Raw genomic sequence first — 12,575 nt, forward strand, 5'->3', positions numbered from 1 at the left:
TTTTTTGTGGTTTGTTTTCTTTGATCATGTTCATTTAGGTGAAAGTTTGTGTGCTGAGCAGAGATCCACAAATTTCTGTTTACTGTTTAAGAGGAAGGGCTTGATGACTTGTCCAGGCAAAGAGGAAAGGACAGTTTTGGTCATTGCTTCTGAATTAGTGTCTCTGAGCAGTGAGCAGTTCATCATACTTTTAGTAAGAGAATGCAAGGTAACTTAGTTGAGAAATATATATTACACAAAAATATATTCAGTTTTTCTGTTCTCTGAAAATAATGCCGTTGGTAGCAAGACCTCCAGGGATTGGAGGTTGGGCTGGGGATGTTGATTTTATGTTTTTTTCTTTTTCTTTGGCTCACTTATGACGTTTCAAAGAGTCACAGGAGGGAAGGATTCAGTTAATTCATCATCACCCTGGTTTTATTATTCTACTTAATATGAAAAACAGTTCTAAGGCTTGCAAAGAGAAAGCCAGTTTCTTTGTCAGATACCACAGTGCTATGGTTTGCTCTAAAGAACTGTTACATATAAGGAATTCAATAAAAGGTGCACAGATTTTCTTGCCAGCCCATTTTTGTAAATGCTGATGAAGAGCTACAGATTACCCAGTATGTTGGATTTTGTGATTTAGGTGGTTAAAATTTCTCTTTCTATAACCATTCCCCAAAATTCAGTCAAATTACTTTTGCATGTTTCCATGGATTTCTTGCCATACTTCTGTTTTTCATTAATGCTCTAATTCTAAAATATGTGCAACTCATCACCTGGAAGATTCCAAATGCCACAAATCCATTAAATCTCAGAAAGTAACATTTTTACATTATGGTCAGTGATTGTTTGTAAAGGATTCTGGTTCTCTCACTGTCTCCTAAATTGCATCATGCTTAAAAAAATCAGCCAGCCCTATGATTGATCTATAAATGCTTCCTTATCATGAAGATAAATGCTTCCTGGGCATGAAGATGAGAATTGAGCAATGAGGTTTCTTTAGCACTGAATGGAATTCTGGAGGACAGGGAGCAGTTTCACTTTTTAGTACTTAGCCCAGATAGCTTTCTGTGCAGCATCATAGTGATAGCTGTGTGTCTTAAATGTTACTGCATAAAATGCTCCTGTTTAGAGCTCTGTGAGATACATGGCAATCAAATAAGCTCTGCAGCAGCTGTGGTTTCCCAACTCAAGAAAAATCCTAATGTGGTGACATTAAAAAAAATCCCATACTACTTTAAAAATGCTCATATTCTTTCTTACACTTAATTTGTTCAGATAAGAACAGAAGAGTTGAGAGATGCAGCCTAGAACTAAAGAAACATTTTCATACTGTACTGTGTTTTCTTAGTGCATATCTATTTTATAGTTATGATTTATTTAGTCATATCTTTCATGTAGTTGATGAATTCGTGGAACAAGAGGTTGTTGTACTTAGTCCCAAATGACTCAATGCATCTGACACGTTCCTGCTGTTGGATGGGTGCACTAAATCCAGTACTTTCTGGAACTAGCTGTTTAAGCAGTAATGGGACTCAACTTAAAAAATTTCCTTGGAGCTAGGAATACTTTTTCTGCCTCTGATAACTCTCCTTCAAGTACAATCCACTGTGAAAAATCTGTGTGACTTTTCCAGCTCAGTTACTTTTATGATGTAGGAACAATTGCAGCTTTTTATTTTCTTGGTTGAATTCTGCTTCAGAACTGTCAGAAAATGTGGTTCAGGAATGGAATACAGAAGATGCCCTCTCCAGCTGCTAGCTGTGAAATGACATTTTCTCTTTTAAACACTGAGCATCTGCTCTCATTCCTGGGATCACAGTATTGTATTTGCCAGTTAGACCAGGCAGAGTTCCTCCCTTTGGAAGTGTTGGTCAGGACACAAACAGCAACCAGCATGTTCCAATATAGCAGTAAGAGATAGCCTTTCCTCTTAAAATACCAATTTTTAATTACCTCATCCACCAATTATTCAGGAAAAGCAAGAAGAGAACGAGCTGCGGGCACTCCCGCCGCCCTCGTCTGCACAGTTGGCTGCTCTGAGTTTCACTCTCATCGAGGCAGCAAATGAACAAGGCATCTCAGATGAGGACTTCAGAATTCGGCAAGATATTGTAAATGAGATGGAGAAAATTATTCAACAGCCCTTACCAGGTATTCATAGTATTCTCCAGTTTAGGTGAAAAGTTTTCGTTATTTTTATATATTTTTTTGATACCTTCGTTAATAGTGAATGAGTGCATTTAGGGTTAAATTTTCTTGATAGTGTACAATATTAATGTGTACAGGCTTTTTAATACAGGCTGGCAGTTGATTTTAAAAGAATTAACAAGTGTACAAAAAGAGGAAAATATGATTGTGTTTATTTGTCCTTCTTTCAGATGTGTTTATTGATCTTTTTTAAGTGGTGGGATAACATAACAAGAATGATAATATTTGATATTTGCTTCTTTGCATTGATTTTCCCATCAGCTCCTATAGTTAATGCACTGGGAGTTTGTAATCAGATTTTTGGAGCTGCTGTGATGTTGACTTTGTGCTAACAGTGGTTTGGTGTTCAGTGCATCTGAACAGAAGAAAATATTCATCTCATTGCCAAAAAAAAGTTTAAAATTTTAAATTTCTTTTATGTTGGAATCAGGTGTTGTTCTATACAGTCCATTTGTTTTAGAAATACCTTTTTTTTCCCCCCTTTGCTCTATAAAAATACAGCTGTAAGAAAGATTTTGGTATGTGCAGGATGATCAGCTTTAGTTTGAGATGCTCTAGGAAGTATCTGCTTAAACATAAGGTGCTGAATAGAATAGGGGTTTATAGAGTGGAGGTTTGCTAATCTGTTCTCTAGTATGTGGCTCCTACTGCAAACTTCTGTTCTGGCACTCTAGGGAGTTTTCCACTGATAGTGGGAAGCATAAGACAAAGCTTTTTCACCTAAGGAAAACTATTGTTACTTTGTCTGGCTGACTTGTTTGGACTGATGAGCTTCTGTGGAGGTGTAGGAGTAGTGGAAGGGGAGCGTGTAATAGTAAATGACAGTTTGTTATTCTCCTTTTCAAAGCCAGCTATGTTCCAGTATTTTCCTAAGTTGTAAATTCAGAAAAATTTAATTCATGCACTGTGTAGAAAACATCTGATCTTCTGGCATGATTTTCTCTTGAGCTCACATTAGAACTATGCAAAAAGTTTTTCTACTATGATAAGCCATTGCAGGAAATTGTAAATTATTATTATTAACCTTACAGACTTTCATTCTGAGAGGGCTGCTAAGCAGTGAAAATAGGCTTAAGGCTATGGATGTGTAAGATCTATTTTCTCTTCTGAGAGTAGTTTTGTTGATGTTTCTGATGGAATGAGTTTGGTCAGAACACACATAAAGGAAGATACACAAGAAGAACCCTCTTTGCTGTGAGGGTGGTTGGACACTGGCACAGGTTGCCTGGAGAGGTTTTGGTCTCTCCATCCATGCAGATTTTCAAAACCCTACTGGACACAGTCTGGGCAGCCTGCTCCAGGTGACCCTGCTTGAGCAGGCTGTTGGATTTGGGAAGGATTGAGAACACTCTCATTTGTCAGCTGGCTTAAGTATGGGAGACCCTAATTTCTATTACAGGAAAGTTTTCATCTGCAGGAATTTAATTGTGAATTGGGATATTGTTTATGGAATGGGATAGCATTTCTCATATTATTGCTGAGTAGGTATTTCCTAGTTAGTTTAGGTCTGTTCTGCATCTTTGCATTAACTAAAACAGTGAATGGACACTGTACTTTGAGCCTTGGATTATACTGAAGTTATGTTTATATACATATTTTCTAAGGCACTGTGTGTTGGAACTTGCTGATGGAATCAACAGATTGGTGCCTTATACAGAAGTCTGTGAAGCATCAAAGAATTTTATAATTGGCTAAGAGCTGCAGTGAAATCAAGCTGTAGTTAACAAAAGCTGTTACATAAAATCCTACGCTGAGATGGTGACAGTTATTGTTACTTCATATTTAATTTTATATTAAAAATAAACAGAACTATTGCAAAAAAATCTTTAAAACAGCTTGGAAAATGCTGGACATTTGGTGGTTACAGTATTTGAATTATTTATTTTCCTGTGATGCTGTGTTATGGAAATGCCTGCCCTTCACAAGAGTGAGAAGGGGGTTCAGTGTTCATTAATCTGGGAGTGCCACTTGTGAGGTGCAGTATCTAAAGCAAGGTATGCATCATCCACTAAAGAAAAATGTATTTACTAACTGTTAAATAATTATGTTTCTCTCTCTCCAGACTGTTCCCTGAGGATGTATGGCTCCTGCTTAACTAGATTTGCTTTTAAGACCAGCGATGTTAACATTGATATCAAATTCCCCCCTAAGGTGTGTAGATATTATCTTGTGTTAACTAAGACTGGTTTTTAAATCAAGCCCATCCACATTTATTCTATTCCATTGTCTTCATCTTCTTTTTGGGGCACGTGGTGTTAGAAGAGCACAAAGTTTCTAATGTTTGATTTGATGGCATCTGTGCTGTGGAGGAAGCTTTCATTGCTCTTTAGATAACTTTAATTCTTGGGTGGGTTTTTTTTTGTTTTGCTTGGACAACCTTATGCTAGGCTTTTTATAATTTTTTTTGAGTAAGCACTGAAGCAGTATGAAAATAGTTGGCTTGGCTAAGGGTGCTTCCATGAGCTCAAGATTCAGACTGTAAACTCTTGTAGGTTTTGATTCCCCCCACACTTTCAAAATTTAGGATGAAAGTGACATTCTTCAGGAAATGAAATTGTTGGTTCATGTTTAGTGATATTAGCAGCACATTATTGATAGACACTCAACTGCTGCACTTGTGTTTCAAAATGATAGCGTGTTTCAAAATGATAACCTTTTAAAACTCCTGGGAAAGTCCTGACATAAAATTCTTTATTGCTGTCCATTTCTAGTAGTATTCATTGACAATGAAATTGTTGAATATATGGCAGGTGCTTTTATTTATCCTGGTAATGCAAAACTAGAACAGAATTGTTCACTAGAGCTGTAGGCTAAAGGAAAGCTGGCTGTGAGGCTTACTGGCACCTGTTTCCATGGTGTAGACAGGCACAGTTAACTTTTTCATTAATACTGACAAATTATTTCACTTTTTTTGAGGAACACAGAGTTACTTGTGCAACTCAAGTAGTTTGAAATAAAATGTAAAATGAAATATTAGTCTCAATAAAGTGACCTGCTCTAATTTTGTCATTGTAGATGAGTCAGCCAGATGTTCTGATCCAGGTGCTTGAGATCTTGAAGAACAGTGGTGAGTTTTAGTTGCATCTCATTTCTATTTAACATTCCGTCTGCTGCTTAGTTCTTTTTATGCTTAAATTTTCTGTAAACTTAGAAAAATTAATGGGTTTTTAACCAAAGTATCTGGGCTGTTTTTCTGAATGTGATTTTTGTAAACACCAGTGCTTGTGTGAATGAGAGATGAGAAGTTCCAGCAAGAGAATGCTCCAGTTCAGGTTGACAGAAGTTGGGGCAGTAGTGTCAGATGCCAGAGCAAAAAGTTTTAACTTTTTGTATGATGAATTCTAGGCAGTAAACTCAAAAGCTGCTTTCCACTTGCATATATACATGAGTGAGAGCTGTTCCAAGACTTCTAAAACTTGCAGCCTCATGGTTCTGTCAGGAACACAGCCTGGCTGTCTCATATTGGTGGTGAGCATCAAAAGTAACCAGAAAATATTGGTTCTGCTTAGCTATGCAGCATTTATTTTGAGTTGTTACATAAATATAATAATTTTAAAGACAGAATTGGGAAAACTGTAAGAACCTTTGAACCAAAGTGTGTTTTTTTTCTCCTTCATTGTTTAGCCGTCTACTCAGATGTGGAGTCAGATTTCCATGCCAAAGTTCCTGTTGTCTTTTGCAAAGATGTTAAAAGGTATTTGTGACTGAAAAAAGTTTTTAATGAGCTACTATCCTTGTTCATGCTAGGTGCTTGCCTGCACTCCTGACAAGAAGTATTACTGTAACATTCAGCTAACATTTGTATTAAAAGGGAATTGCTCATACACAGAAATGTAACCTAGAAAGAAAGCTACTTTTGTTTTTGTGCTGCACAGAACTTGCTGGGTGTAGGAATCTGACATTACCTTTTAGTTAACTGGGGGAAAAGTGGAGTGGTTTTCAGCTATTTAAAATTTTTGCCAGCAGTTTTAAGCCAAGGCTTTAAAAACATTTTATAAGATACACATTGCCAGAAAGGACACATCATCTGACAGTTTCAGTAAATTCCTAAGAAGTAGCAACCTCCAAAATGAAACATGATTTCTTGACTGCCAGAGGTATGGACTGAAACTCTGGGGAAGTAAGTGCAACAAGAGTGGGCTTGTATTTTCCTGTGTTTGTAACAGAATAGAAATAATTGTTCTGAGAAGCTAAGGGAAAGTTTTTAGAGAAGCTGTTTTGTGGGTTTACCTTAATGTAAGTCTTAATGTGCAGCAGGTCTGGAGTATTAATTAATTTATTAGTTTGTTTAAGTGTTTGGAATGTAGACAGTATATTTGGTAATTGAACTGTGCAAGATAATGTGATTAAGTAATGGCAGAACTTAAGAGCAAATTCTTAATGCTGGTTTGTATTTTTCACTGTCGTGAACTTCTGTAAGTTCTAGATGCAGTCAGTAAGCTAATAGTAGAGAAAATGCAATTATATTCTGTAGCATTTTGTTGAAAAATTCAGGTTCTTACATAGGGAGACATGATGGATTTTTTATTTCAGGGGGTGTGATGCCCCACCTCCCCCTGCCCCAAGCACCAGCTGTATGACAAAGTGATAACCCTTTATCTGTTCTGCATTTGTGATTGCAGTGGTTTGACATGCAAAGTAAGTGCTAGGAATGACGTGGCTTGTCTTACAACTGACCTGCTGGCTGCACTTGGTAAACTGGAGCCTGTCCTGATTCCCTTGGTTTTGGCTTTCCGCTACTGGGCTAGAGTAAGTTATTTAATTATCCTCAATAGTTCTTTCAAAGCACTGTGTAAAATGTACTGTTTAATGTACCATGGATGTTTGTAGAAAGGACTTCATGCCATGGCTTCACCCCACCTCCATACGTGAGGTGCCACTGTACAATAGCACATTTCAGTGTTGACTGAACTTTGAGATGGCAGCATAAATATGTCCCACAATCACAAAATGTGGTGAAACTGAAAAGAATAACACATGATAAGATAGTATTCCTTACTGCACTGTATGAATTGCTAGTTTGTAGTCTGTCTGTATGTGACATGGCATGACCACTGCAGTTTCTGAGATACAGCATTTTTATTTCACTCTAGGATGTTTCTCACATTTCTTTAGTATTTGTCCCTTTGTAATAGATTGTAAACTAAACTTCTGGTGTTACATCAGAAAAATAATTATTTCTTCTCTTACAGCTCTGTCACATTGACTGTCAGGCTGAAGGTGGAATTCCCTCATATTCCTTTGCCTTAATGGTGATATTTTTTCTTCAACAAAGAAAACCACGTATTTTACCGTCCTATTTGGGCAACTGGGTAAGTGATTTGGTACTATATTAACTTCATTATTAAATTGTTGGCATTGTTTCTGTGTTCTGCAACCTCATAAAAATGCAGAATTTGATTGCCAAAGAAAATGATAAATGAAATGCATTGGTACTTCATGCTCATGCACATGATGCTTGATGATTCTGAAGACTTTTTTAAAAGGCACTTGTAGCACTTGTCATCTGTGTTTTGGAGAAAAGGCAATTATTTTCTTCTTTATTTCTCTGAATTTCTGTCTCTGACATCTGTTAATCTTGAGGGGTATGAATATACCACAGTAGTCAGTGTTACATTTGCTGAAAACTGTTGGTTGTATGTATTATACACAGTCTTGTTTCAGAGCCACTTTAATTGTTGTTAGATTGAAGGCTTTGATTCAAAGAGGCCAGATGACCACCAGCTGAAAGGGGTGGAAGATGAAGAATTTGTAAGGTGGGAGTACAAACCACCCACAAATGGTGCAGCAAAAAACTCTGTTGGAGCAGAAAGCAAAGCTAAAGTTGAGCAACAAAAAGGTGGTGGCAAGAAGGCAACAAGCTCAGAAGTGGACAACCAAAGCAATGTGAAAGAGAAACATGGAATTGTAAGTCCTGACTTTATTTAATTGAAAACCATTTGCTATCTCTTATCCCTGTTTTTTCATTTTTAAACATTGATGTTGGATGGAATCAGGACAAAAAAAAAAGGGGAATATTAATTTCTTACTGCAGTTGAGTACTTGTGTCCATGTTTTTCAGTCTCTCTTAGCGTTCAAAACCCCTCACCAAGTTTCACTGGGGCAACTGTGGTTGGAACTTTTGAAGTTTTACACACTGGAGTTTGCTTTGGAGGAATATGTCATCAGCATACGGGTACAAGAACTCTTAACCAGAGAGAATAAAAACTGGCCTAAGAGGCGAATAGCCATTGAAGGTAGGCTGATCCCTTCCCACTTCTGTAGTCATCCTGCTTCAGCATCTTTATTTGCTTAACTTGCAACTCTGTTACAAGAATCTGGACAATAAGTCTTTTAAATATATATTTTGTCAGCTATTTAGTCACTTTAAACACAATTTTTCTCTGTCTAAAAAGCAGGGAAAGTCATTGAGTTACAGAGCAATGTGTGGCATTCTGAATTGACCTTAAGAATAGAGAAATTGGGTATTTGAGGAAGGCTAAGAAACCATGTAAGGTGATATTTTTATAAAAGCATGAATAATAACTTTTGAACACTTTCTAGAGATGTTGCTGAAGTGGCTTATCTGTAACACTTGAGGAGATGGAGAGGACAAAGAATCATACAGACAGAATGAGGTACAGAGGTACATTGAAGGATGAGTCGATAAGATACAAGAAGAGTGAGAAGGAAAGTAGAACAGATAAACAAGCAATGAATTCTCTAGGCACAGGTTGAGTAGTGAATGTTGAGATCTCTCCTGTGACTTTTAATTTCCTCTCCCAGTTCTTTTCTTCAATCACTTTTAGCTAGAGTGTAGGAAAAGTAAGGAAGTATTTATTCAACATGTGGGATGGAAAGTGGCAGGACAAATCATTGAGGAAGAAATGAGAAATAATTTCAAAAAACCAGATTGTATTCTGGTTCTGACACCTGCTGTTATTGGGCTAATTGTGTTGTTGTTTGCTTTATGGTTTTTTTCACTTGTCATTTTTGCCTTTTTTCTTTTTTCCAATGTTGAGTTTGTAGCTGATGTTATGAAGTAACAGAATCTCAGTTTGGTACTATCTTCCAGGCAAACTTATAGCAACTATGCAGGAGCTCTTTTTGCTTGGAAAACATGTTTGATCTAGAAATCATTAGGAAGGACTAAGAATGGATCCTGGTGAGATTGGTTCATACAATCCTTACCTTCTCAATGTTACTCTTAGACAAATAAATTTCTTAAGGGAAATGAAAACCTTCTTCAGTGGAGGAAAAAAGATTCTGGCTGGCACCTATTTATTTTGCCTTTGTATGTTTATTATAATTTCTAGTTTAGAAATTGGCCATAATATAATGTTGCAATATACCCGTGGTTTTCTTTTTGAGTAACACTGTTTAGCATTGTTTATGATAGTCAGCCATTCATGGCTGCACGTGGGTATGTTTTGTATGGAAGAATTCTGAAAAAACTTGTGGGTCTTTCATTCTCTAAATATATCCACATACAATTCTGCATTATAGTATAAGAATCTCCTTAACTACTCTGTAATAACTTAGGGATTTCAGCTGCTTTGTGAAATTTGGAAGTTAAAGATTACTAATTAAATTGTTCTTTTTCTTCTCAGATCCTTTTGCACTAAAGAGGAATGTTGCACGAAGTCTAAATAGCCAGATGGTATTTGAGTACATCCTGGAGCGATTTAGGACAGCATATAAATATTTTGCATGCCCACAGAGTAAAGATGGGATTAAATCCAAGCCAGATACCAAGAAAAAAGAAAAAGGGAAAATTAATAATAAGAAATCCACAAGATCTGAAGAGCCTGTAGCAAACTGTTGCCTTCCACAAGGGGAAAATGTTGTAGATAAAGAAGTTACAGGAAGTGGATGTAACATACCAGAGAATGAAGTTGAATGTAATAAAGTGGTAGAAGCTGTAGCCAAAAGATGTACTTCCCAAAACATGGACCCTTTGCTACTTCCAACATTGGACTCCAGCTATGATGAAGACAAAGAAGAAGCTTTACCCCTTATTTCCAATGAATGCTGTGAATTAAAGGAAAAATCACCTGGAGAGAGCGATGATTTAGAAATTTCGGTGTGTCTAACTGAGGGTGAGCTCAGTCACCACTGTAACTGCAGTGCACATCAGCCTGATGACACAAATTCCAGTAATGAGTTTTCTGATGCTGAAAGCAGGCAGAGTTTGGTACTGGAGTCGTCTCCACAGACGAAGTGCACTGGCACCCCAGCTACCTCGGCCAGCTGCAAAGCAGTGCTGGAAACCCAGGATCTCAAAGAGGAAAGCAGACTCTCAACAGAAGAAATGCATTATGTGTTTGATAAGTTTATTTTTACTTCAGGAAAGGTAAGCAGTGCTGGTCATGGATTACTGGGCTGTTAGTTTTAAGTCATTAAATCTAGAAGTGGAAGGATGGTGGGATTCCCATAGTGATTGTTTAAGTCTGGGGTATGGGTGGGAGCTCTGGCCTGCATAGAGAACCTGTTATTCAGGAAACATCACCCTGTGGGACATTTGCATTAAATGGTCTGTTTCCCTCATCTTGAGCTTTTTGATGTCCCCACAAAAAATCTAGATTTCTTTCTGGTTATTTGTGGGTTATTTCTGCCTTTCCTCTCCTGCTTTCTTGTAGAATTTCCAGGTGCTTCTAGGCATTGTGAGAACTAAATGCAGATTGTTGAGAGGTGTTCTGCTCTTAGTAGAGGCTCTGTTATTGTTCATATGTCAAATATTCTTGGTTGCTCGGAAATGTTGGGTCTGCTGAACTGTCCTAAGTGCACAAGTAGAATTTTGCTTTTTTTTCTCCCCAAAAAGCCACCAACTATAGTATGCAGCATCTGCAAACGGGATGGACATTCCAAAAATGATTGCCCAGAGGATTTCAAGAAAATTGATCTAAAACCACTACCACCAATGACAGACAGATTTCGAGAAATACTTGATATAGTGTGTAAAAGATGTTTTGGTAAGTTCAAAAAGTGTTTGTGCTCCACTTTATACTATGATCTGTAACATGGAAGAATGAAAAACTCTAGGGTTAAATTACTTATTTACAATTATTCACAATTCAGTAGGAAGAAACTCTTCCAGGTGCCCTAAGCTACAAATGGATCAATATTTTAATTTTCAGATAATCCATGGCTGATTGTGATATCCATGGTGATAGCTATTAACAGATTTAAGAAACTGATGTTATATGAGATTTTTCACCAGGTTTGTAAAAAGCTACCGGTGCTCCCAAGAATCAGGCTCTGGGCAAAATTAAATTCTATGGCATCTTTTCAGGGTGCTGTTGTGGGTTAACTTTGGCTGGATGCCAGGTGCCCACCAATACACTTTGTGGTTGAAAAACTGGATGTTTTGGAATAAAATCTGGAAGACTCTAATGATATAAAAAGAATTAAGCAAGCACAGATTTAAGCAAAGCAAGCACAACAAAAAAACCCCATCCAATCTTTTAATTAGCTGAAAAAGATTCTTGAGGTGCTGAATGTCATGTCTGACTGTGTTTTAATTTGTTTTTACTTAGATGAATTATCCCCTCCTTTATCTGAGCAACAAAACAGAGAACAAATACTGGCAAGTTTGGAGAGATTTATTCGAAAAGAGTATAATGGTATGTACCCTTAGGTAGTGATTCTTGAGAATGCTTTCTTCAGTCATGTTGTCCAGAACATAAAGATGTGGTTTTTCTCATTTTATTTTCCTTGCTTGAAGAAGGGGCATCTCTTTTCCTTCTATTGTAAAGCTGTCTTGCAGACTTCACCATTGAACATCCCTTCATGCTATTCCATGGAAACGTCCCTAGAGTGGAGGAAGAGCTGCCAGAGTAGTAATGCAATAATGCAAGCACAGGATTGCTCCAGTCAGGCCAAGAAGGAAGTTTGGTTGGGCTTAGTGTTTGCTTTGGTTGTGGGCCAAGGACTTTTGTTGCCTAGTCACCAGTGCTTGAGTATCTTAAAAATCCTAATGAGTCCTAATCCTTCACATCCCTTACATAAAACAACCAAAAATGTCTTACTACAGGGATGGAAGTCAAGGCACAGAGATGCCAAGGGATTTTTTTTTTATAGGAGGTGTAAAGCAGTGCTAGAGCCAGGTACCCAAACCCAGGTCTCCTGAATTCCAGTCCATGGAAGGCCATTCTGCTGTAGCTGACCTGTGATCAAGGAATTGGGAATTCTATCCACTGGCTGTGCCTCCTCTTACTGGCAGCAGCTGAGAATTGAGACCTTTACAAAGCCTTGAAAGACTTAAGGTTTCCAATTCTATTAAAGTTTAGGAAAAAAAGCTAAATAAGTGAATAAGTGTTAGATTTATTTTCTTAGCATTAATTTCAGTTGAACAGATCAATGTATTCTTTTCAGTTAGGAAAGAATCTGTTTTAACAACA

At 37.3% G+C, this 12,575-nt stretch overlaps 1 protein-coding gene across 3 annotated transcripts in view; it reads left to right on the top strand.

Annotated features, from left to right (window-relative positions):
• TUT4 (terminal uridylyl transferase 4) overlaps positions 1 to 12,575 on the top strand; it is a 44,193-nt gene that overhangs the window by 14,305 nt on the left and 17,313 nt on the right. For all 3 annotated transcript variants that reach the window (XM_030226367.2, XM_030226365.2, XM_030226366.2), the window contains exons 5-15: positions 1,962 to 2,139; positions 4,259 to 4,347; positions 5,212 to 5,263; positions 5,821 to 5,890; positions 6,819 to 6,945; positions 7,389 to 7,508; positions 7,882 to 8,103; positions 8,258 to 8,432; positions 9,786 to 10,528; positions 10,997 to 11,147; positions 11,712 to 11,798. In XM_030226367.2, coding sequence (XP_030082227.2) covers positions 1,962 to 2,139; positions 4,259 to 4,347; positions 5,212 to 5,263; positions 5,821 to 5,890; positions 6,819 to 6,945; positions 7,389 to 7,508; positions 7,882 to 8,103; positions 8,258 to 8,432; positions 9,786 to 10,528; positions 10,997 to 11,147; positions 11,712 to 11,798 — 2,014 coding nt within the window. The remainder of the gene's footprint in view (positions 1 to 1,961; positions 2,140 to 4,258; positions 4,348 to 5,211; positions 5,264 to 5,820; positions 5,891 to 6,818; positions 6,946 to 7,388; positions 7,509 to 7,881; positions 8,104 to 8,257; positions 8,433 to 9,785; positions 10,529 to 10,996; positions 11,148 to 11,711; positions 11,799 to 12,575) is intronic.

This window comes from Serinus canaria, chromosome 8 (assembly GCF_022539315.1).
Source record: "Serinus canaria isolate serCan28SL12 chromosome 8, serCan2020, whole genome shotgun sequence".
NCBI classification, from domain to species: Eukaryota; Metazoa; Chordata; class Aves; order Passeriformes; family Fringillidae; genus Serinus; species Serinus canaria.